The following is an 8,542-nucleotide window of genomic DNA, read 5'->3' as shown; positions in this document are numbered from 1 at the left end:
GACGCGATGATATGCTTGTCAATTCAGAAATGCAGCGTGGATTCAATATGGCGAACGACAGCTTCGTGTGACATGGGACAAAAAAATTATCCAGCAGCATACCACCCTGCATACCACTGCTGGCTTGCTTCTGAAGCTAAGCAGGGTTGGTCCTGGTCAGTCCCTGGATGGGAGACCAGATGCTGCTGGAAGTGGTGTTGGAGGGCCAGTAGGAGGCACTCTTTCCTCTGATCTAAAAAATATCCCAATGCCCCAGAGCAGTGATTGGGGACACTGCCCTGTGTAGGGTGCCGTCTTTCGGGATGGGACGTTAAACGGGTGTCCTGACTCTGAGGTCATTAAAGATCCCATGGCACTTATCGTAAGAGTAGGGGTGTTAACCCCGGTGTCCTGGCTAAATTCCCAATCTGGCCCTCAAACCATCATGGTCACCTAATAATCCCCAGTTTACAATTGGCTCATTCATTCCCCTCCTCTCCCCTGTAACTATTCCCCAGGTCGTTGCTGCAAATGAGAACGTGTTCTCAGTCAACTTACCTGGTAAAATAAAAATAAATTAAAAAAAACAGGGAGCCTAATCATGGAACACTAATCAACATCAAGTAGTGCTCAGTCTTTCCTCATTACCATACACTTTTAGTTTATGGCAGAAGCGCCTAGTTTGACCTTAACGATCTAGTGCCATCTACTAGTAGTAGCTATTACAAGATATTAGCAAAAATATATATATTTTTTTAAATTCAGAAATTGCTAGGCATGCAGGGAATCTACTGATAAGGTTGAGACTTACCATCACGGCAATCTATAATTGAGTTGATAAGTGAAACCCGGACGCACAAAATATCACAACTACAACTTTGAGACCCAATAGAAGACTAGATTTTGGAAGCAGGAATAGAATAATAATTTAATGTAAGTGCTTTTCTCACCCAAGGCACCAAAGAAAATTAAAACAATCCAACACAGAACATAGTATGCAGACATCAAGGTTATACACAGGTGTCAGAGCCAATTGACAGAACAGAATTAACACATCCTTAAACTGTTCTGAACAGCAGCCTGTAGTTGTGCCTTATACAAAGCCATAGTCTCTGCAGGCCTGGCAGTGCGCTCCACAGCAGAGGAGCCACACAACTGAAAGCCGTGTCACCCATAGTTTAGTCTGTTGAAGGGAGCTGGAGGAGCAAAGGGTATGTGTGGGGTAGGATGCGGTCAACTGCGCCAACAGGGCACTACAATAGTCCAAACAGGATGAGATAAAGGCGTGGATAAGTCGCTCAGCTGCAGGTTGTGATAGCATAGGTCATAACCCGTCAATGTTCAGTAGAATTATAAATTAAGACCAAGGTCACACTTGATGTGGGCCTCAAACAAGAGTTGACTATCAAATATCACCCAGGTTGTGACAACGTTATGGAATCAAGCTTAATAAAAAAAAGTTTATTAAACATCTGTACAAAAACATGAATTAATCAATAATTATATACAAAGATATACCCAACCCATTCAAGTATTAGAGGCAATGGCTTTTCAAGTGGGGCACCATTGGCTAAGCTCATTCACCCTCAGCATCCTCAGCAGGCAGTGGTCTGGAACTGAAAGGCGAGTGATTGACATTAGATAGGCCAGCAAATATGGAATCAATGCTGTTTCGCCCATAATTAAATTTGAACTGGCTTAGCGCACTGAAAATCATAGATGCATCCTGAAAATTTGAAGCCTGGCTCAACAATGGATAACTTGCAGACAAACAGCTAGATGTACATTCAAACGTGGTTCAATACATTTCCAGAAACAGCAGGACTGTACTTGTAACCCATTGATTCTGCTTTGGCAAAATACCTCCACAAGGCACAGGTGTATAAAAAAATTATAAAAAGTTCAGAATCTGTTCCCAAAACATTGCATTTAACAATCAGAACACACTTTCTATTGGGAACGTTTTTTGGAACAGATTTAAGAGGAACTTCTGCAAGCACTAAAGCGGTAGGCATTTTGGGGCCGCTTTTAGACTAATCCTAAAACGATGCTTAATAGAATGAACGTACTTCCTGGATGACTTGGACACTCCACTGACTCCGGCCTCTTCATCATCTGACTGGGGGAGGTGGTTCTCTTTGTCAGGCTTCCTGCTGGGCCCACCAAAGAAATCTCCAATTCCCTTCTGCCAAGTTGGGGTGGGCCGAGGACACACAGGATTACCACCAGCAAATTTACTCTTTGCTGCAAAACAACATTTAGAGTCCTCACCAGTGATGAAAATATGTGCAAGAAACTCATCTGGAGGCAAGTTGTTTGTCATCTACCAGAAATGTCTCATCTAACTAGGATTACATAGAAATATATGGTTATTAGGTAGTCAATGTTACTTTTGAGGTCAATGAAATAATGACTCACCAGGTGTGCCTGCTTGAGAGCTGCTTAATGCATTAGCAGAACTCGAGGCACCCAATGACTTCCTGGGTGCAGATGCAGCCACAGCTGAAAATGTATAAATAAGTTAACGTAAACTCACTCACTTTTGTACATCGCCTTGGTCCGTACAATTTACCTTATTTTAGCGCCCCAAAAACGTAATACTTCCAGATCAACTGTAATGTTAATACCATTGTAAAGCACAATTTCTCCCCTTTCCAACAAAATCAATGACACGAGCTCCACGCTGCCTGTTTCAGCATAATTCAACAAGGCAATGAGCTCCGTCGGGTCTTTTTAAAAATGGCAGGTGGGGAAGCGAAACTAATGCGCGATAGTGATTAGGACAGATATCGTGTGGGAAAACTTTTTTTTTTTTTTTCACTCGATCTGTCCAACTTATCACCTCTAAAATGTAAATGAAACACTATAAAAGAGTTTATATGTGTCATTACATACCTATTTGAAGGTTTGTGTCAAATTTGAATCGGGTTTTTAGTGCGGTGCTAAAGTGATCTTCAGAAGTAAACATCGGCTTTGAGAGTCATGATGCGTGCAGTGATGACGCAAAAAAATGACTAGGTCTCCCCTCTTACCCGTCACTGTCCATTTCTTGTTTTTAAACGATGAGAGAAGTGCTACACCTGGCGGACAGAGATTGTAAGACAAATCGTTGCTTTATGCGTGCTGTACGTTACGGCATTACACGTCATGATATAACGAGGGTCAGTTCTCAACTTTTCTCCAATACTATAGTCATTACCATGTCGATCAACGCTTGAATAGAAACGTAGTTCACCCCCACCCGATTTTGAAGTCAACACAGTCCCATTAGTTTTCTTTGCAGCCTCGTTTGAATGTCGCGGTTGCACATATTTCAACGGAATGGAGTGAGTTTACTTTTAACAAGTAATTTTTTACAAGCAAAGTATTAGTAGCTATATTGTAATGCATAGTTTAGTCTGATCTGGCAAAGTAATCGACACCGCCATATATGTATTGCTGGCTTCCTTAATTTGGGCGGCGAAGTTACCGCCAGATTGAGGATAATGAATTACAAAAATTTGCCAACGTTAGCTAACCAAAGACGTTAATAACGACATGTTACGCCAATTCTTTATCTAATCTTTAGTTGTACAGTGACGATCAAAAATGTAATTTATTGATGCAAGTAAAGTTTCGGGTAACAATCCAATCCTGCACAAATGATGATGTGAGAACATACCTAACTAGATAATGCAACATCCGGCTGGGTTGGCACGCGCGGTGTTCACGATTCTATTGAAATGGCGGGAGACAGGCGACTAACCCGATCAATCATGTTAGCTAATCAATTAAATCGATCACGTTAATCAAAAATAGAAAATGTAGGAGTGGCAATTATGTTCGCAAAACTACAGTTGGCTACGGTAATTAAGTAGCTAACGTTAGCGATTCCAGTTCCGCACTCAACCAGCAAGCTAATTATATATTCATCAGGTTTTGATTGCAGAACATTACCTTTTCTGTAAGTTCCGGGGACACTGTCTGCCTTCGTCCTCACCATGTTGTCCTAATTTTCACCAATAAAATACAAACGGGACGTGGACCTTCACTGGAGATTTCACGACAGCCCAATGTTCATTCTGCTTTCCCGCTTGGGTTTAAATGACGAGTGTGTGTTTTGCCGTCTCTGACGTAATTGGTTAGGTAACTATTTCCCTCCCCTTCACGAACGCCTTGCCACAGAGTTTCTAAACCCAGAGGCGCAACATTGCAATACTTCTGGGAACATTTGCGAAGCAGACCAGGCCGGGGTTTGAGAAGTCAATGAGAGGCAGAAATGTCTTCCTAGTTGTTAATGTTCTCGAAATCTAAAGGCACAACCTAGATTCGAGAGAATTTCTTAACTAGTTGAACATGTTATTACTTGAACCTCGTGAAAGTGACAAGTTTTAATTTGTGCCGTATATGACGGGTTGCACATGCGCAGTTTGGCGCGAGACGATCCTCAGACCACAGATAGTTAAAAAAAAATCTTTGCTTAGACCCGATGACATATTTCTGCGCATGAGCTTAGTTAGCCAACGTCGCCATAACATCGCCTACAAGTGTGATCGGGGATTTCTATTGGAGAAGCAGTTTTAGCGAATCTTCTTATTGCGCTGTCCTTGGCTTCGCCTACTGGAGCTTAACACACACACTCCACTAATCGACTAATGCAGTGGTATCTGCCCCCCCCCCCCCTGTAATTCACAAGATGTGAACAAATTATTTCCCTAACACTTTCCCTGGCTGCCACTGCTCTTCTTCAACAAAACATTTCCTCTGTGTCATTACAACTTTTGGAGATATTTCAACAAAACTATTTGTGGTAAATTGATTTTTTTTAAATGAAATTTTGTAGATATATTCCAATTAAGTTAGATCTATAATTGTTTTTTAAATATACAAGTAGGAAAGCATTAATATAAATAATCCACTTGTTTAGAGAGAAAAATGTAGATCATTTTTTTGTAAAGTAATAATATGTTGGATGAGTGTGAGAGCAACTCGCCCCCTCTACTAGGGGGTAACTAGCCCCTGTGCTTCAATTTGACTGGCGATAGCTTTATTTGTGACCAATGTACAAATTAGAATTGTGCAATAGCAGAACATAAAGAGAGTTGCCACCCCAATGTTACACTGAGTTATTGTTATTAAATGTTATATTCCAATGGTATTTAATGTTTTTAGGTATATTCCATTCCAATATTATATTCCAATTAATATTTTTAATGAATTGAAAACAACCATTGTAAATCTTTTGCTCCTGAATATCATTTTAAAGACTGCAGAGATGTAAAATCTTGCATTATTCAAATAATATTTAGTGTAGTTGTACATAATGGATTGTATGGAAAAGGAACAGCAAAGAAAATGAATATGGAGGTGAGTTAAAGAGGGACTTTACATCAAACCTCCTCATAGTGCGGATATTAATGGTGACGTGCAACACCATTCCCCCCTCATATTTTATTTAAATGGTCCCGTGTGGCTCAGTTGGTAGAGCATGGCGCTTGCAACGCCAGGGTTGTGGGTTCATTCCCCACGGGGGGACCAGGATGAATATGTATGAACTTTCCAATTTGTAAGTCGCTCTGGATAAGAGCGTCTGCTAAATGACTTAAATGTAAATATAAATAATTAAAACAAGACAACTAGACTTAACTATTAAGTATTACTTCCTAAATAATTTAAATAAAACTTACAAAAATAGATTTTTAAAACCCTATGCCATAATTTTCTAACAGGGTAACAGTTACCCCATGGGTGGAGCTAACCCGGTACATGCCCCTTTCTAAAAACAACATTTCATGAAATAACAAAAGTGTGAACTGGAGCCATTTATTTCCCTTAATAGTTTATTCGCCACAGTATGACCTTCATCCACATACCATTTTTTTCCCCCTAACATTGCTTTTTTGTGTCAGCAGTTAAACATTGTTCTTAGGGGGGGGCTAGTTACTCCCTAGCAGCCTACTACACTTACAAAAATATAAACATAACTTGTAAAGTGTTTATCCCATGTTTCATGAGCTGAAATAAAAGATCCCCGAAATTTCCCATACACACAAAAAGCTTTTTTCTCTCAAATGTTGTGCACAAAATTGTTTAGTGAGCATTTCTTCTTTGCCAAGATAATCCATCCACCTTACAGGTGTGGCATATCAAGAAGCTGATTAAACAGCATTATCATTACACAGGTGCACCTTGTGCTGGGGACAATTAAATGTGCGTATATTGTCACACACAACACGAGTTTTGAGGGAGTGTGCAATTGGCATGCTGATTGCAGGAATGTCCACCAGAGAATTGAATGTTAATTTCTTTACCATAAACCGCCTCCAACATAATTTTAGAAAATTTGGAAGTATGTCCAACCGGCCCACAACCTCAGACCATGTGTATGGTTTCATGTGGGCAAGTGGTTTGCTGATGTCAACAACGTGAAGAGTGCCCCATGGTGGTGGGGTGATGGTATGGCAAGGCATAAGCTACAGACAAACACAATAGCATTTTATCGCAATGGCAATTTGAATGCAAAAAGATACTGTGATGAGATTGTGAATGGCCCATTGCCGTGCCATTAGTCCGCCGCCATCATCACCTGATGTTCAGCATGATAATACACGGCCCATGTCACAAGGATCGGTACACAATTCCTGGAAGCTGAAAATGTCCTAATTCTTCCCTGGTCTGCATACTCATCAGACATTGAGCATGTCTGGGATGCTCTGGATTGACGTGTACGACAGCGTGTTCCATTTCCTGCCAATATCCAGAAACTTTGCACACAGCCATTGAAGAGCAATGGGTCTACATTCCACAGGCCACAATCAAAAGCCTGATCAACTCCATATAAAGGAGGTGTGTCGTGCTGCATGAGGCAAATGGTGGTCATGCTAGATACGGACTGTTTTTGTGATCCACGCCCCTACTTAAAAAAAAAAAAAGGTATCTGTGATCAACAGATGCATATCTGTGTTCTCAGTCATGTGCAATCCATAGCTTAATGCCTAATGCATTTATTTCAATTGACTGATTTTCTTATATGAACTGTAACAGTAAAGTCTTTGAATTTGTTGCATGTTGAGCTTATATCTTTGTTCAGTATAGGTTGTCACTAGTTGCCACAGTCACAAAGTCAAAATGGGTATATAGTAAAAATGTATAAACAAAATATTACAATAATTTAAAGCTAGGCATAAGGTTAGCAGTGTGGTTAGGTTTAAAATCAGATTTTGAGAAGCAATGTAAAAATAGGCAGGATTTATGCCTTTGGCAGTGGTAACTAGTGACCGGGGTACTTGGCCTAGCCACGGGAGTACTTGAAGACTCATGAGAGCATAGAACTACTGGTAAAATGCACGAGGGGGTACTTCAGGAGTACTATGGGCAGTGCAACATTCTGTTGCTGGTACAGTAACTGAAAAAGGTTGAGAACCACTGGACTAATGCAAGCACATACATGTTATGTCCCACCTGGATCATTCCTACAATGTGGTGGCTTTTGGACTTTATAACAATTTTTTGGAAAAGTATATATTTTTTAAATTGTTTTACTATTCTAAATCAGAAAAAGGATATTTGACTTTCAGAAAAATATATTGGTCAAGCTCAGGCACTTCATTTGTTTTCGGTGCATTTTACAACCTGTAAGTTGCATAATCCTAAAAAGGTGGAACCTAACACGGTGGACATTTGGAGCCTAAATTAGCTATAGGTCTGAGTGAGCAAGATTGAGCTAGCATGATGGTGAACACTAACATGATTTTAACTTCTCTCTCAAACATATTTTAACATTTTGAAATGTTCATTTTCTCTAGAATTTAGCAGAACAGGGTGGACATTTAAGTGGGACATACAGACTAACATGAAAAATAGAACTGAGTGTTTATATTTATTTAGCTTTGCACCAAAGAAATGACATCCTGAATGTGGTGTCGTTGTAGGAAAAGGTTGTTTTCTTAAATGGAGAATTACAACAAACAGGTAGGAAAGTGATATCAGGGACACACAGAAAATCTTAAAATAAATATAATGAACATGAAAAAAAACATTGAATTTAACTATATTTTATGGCTCATTTTATCGTGGAAGTTGATGAATAACACCCGGCGACATGGCAAAAATGCCTACATCCACTGAAGTGTTCAAAATGCATAGAATTCCCTTTCAAGATCCATATGTTTGTATTTTTAAAGTAATGGACACCTGACCTTATATTTAAAGCCTTTTGGAATGCACACTTTACACTAAGTGCTATTTATTGGGGACAGAAAAGGCACCACATGGTAGGAATGGCCCACTGGTGTTATCTTACTGATGATTTGTTGCCAGTTTACTGTTGTGGCTAGATGAAGTAGGCCTACAGCTCCATTTAGTGGTCGTGTCGGGGACAAGTCATTGACAACTAGCATTATAGCGAAGCCTAACCTTTTCCTAACATTATCCTCATTCGCCTAACCTGCTACGTTAATTTACCTAACCTGCTGCTTTAGTTCTCCTAACCTGCCACGTTAGTTATCCTAACTTGCTGTGCCGAAAAATCATCAGTATCACCACACCGGTACTTCAATAAGGTTAAAATTGCATTGGGAAACTA

The 8,542-nt window shown here is 40.0% G+C and overlaps 1 protein-coding gene across 2 annotated transcripts; it reads right to left on the bottom strand.

The window, feature by feature from the left end:
* Positions 1-880: 880 nt before the first annotated feature.
* Positions 881-4,079, bottom strand: LOC129862295 (PCNA-associated factor-like). 2 transcript variants are annotated; one of them, XM_055933793.1, is made up of 4 exons: positions 3,916-4,079; positions 2,398-2,481; positions 2,049-2,223; positions 881-1,595 (listed from the first exon to the last, which is right to left on the bottom strand). In XM_055933793.1, exons 1-4 carry the CDS (start codon positions 3,959-3,961, stop codon positions 1,556-1,558), a joined length of 345 nt encoding a protein of 114 aa, XP_055789768.1. In that variant the 5' UTR covers positions 3,962-4,079; the 3' UTR covers positions 881-1,555. The 2 variants fall into 2 exon arrangements, with proteins under 2 accessions (XP_055789768.1, XP_055789767.1); XM_055933792.1 differs by lacking the exon at positions 3,916-4,079 and adding an exon at positions 2,875-3,210.
* Positions 4,080-8,542: the final 4,463 nt, after the last annotated feature.

This window comes from Salvelinus fontinalis, chromosome 9 (assembly GCF_029448725.1).
Source record: "Salvelinus fontinalis isolate EN_2023a chromosome 9, ASM2944872v1, whole genome shotgun sequence".
NCBI lineage: Eukaryota > Metazoa > Chordata > Actinopteri > Salmoniformes > Salmonidae > Salvelinus > Salvelinus fontinalis.
This window is presented reverse-complemented; position numbering and strand designations above follow the sequence as displayed.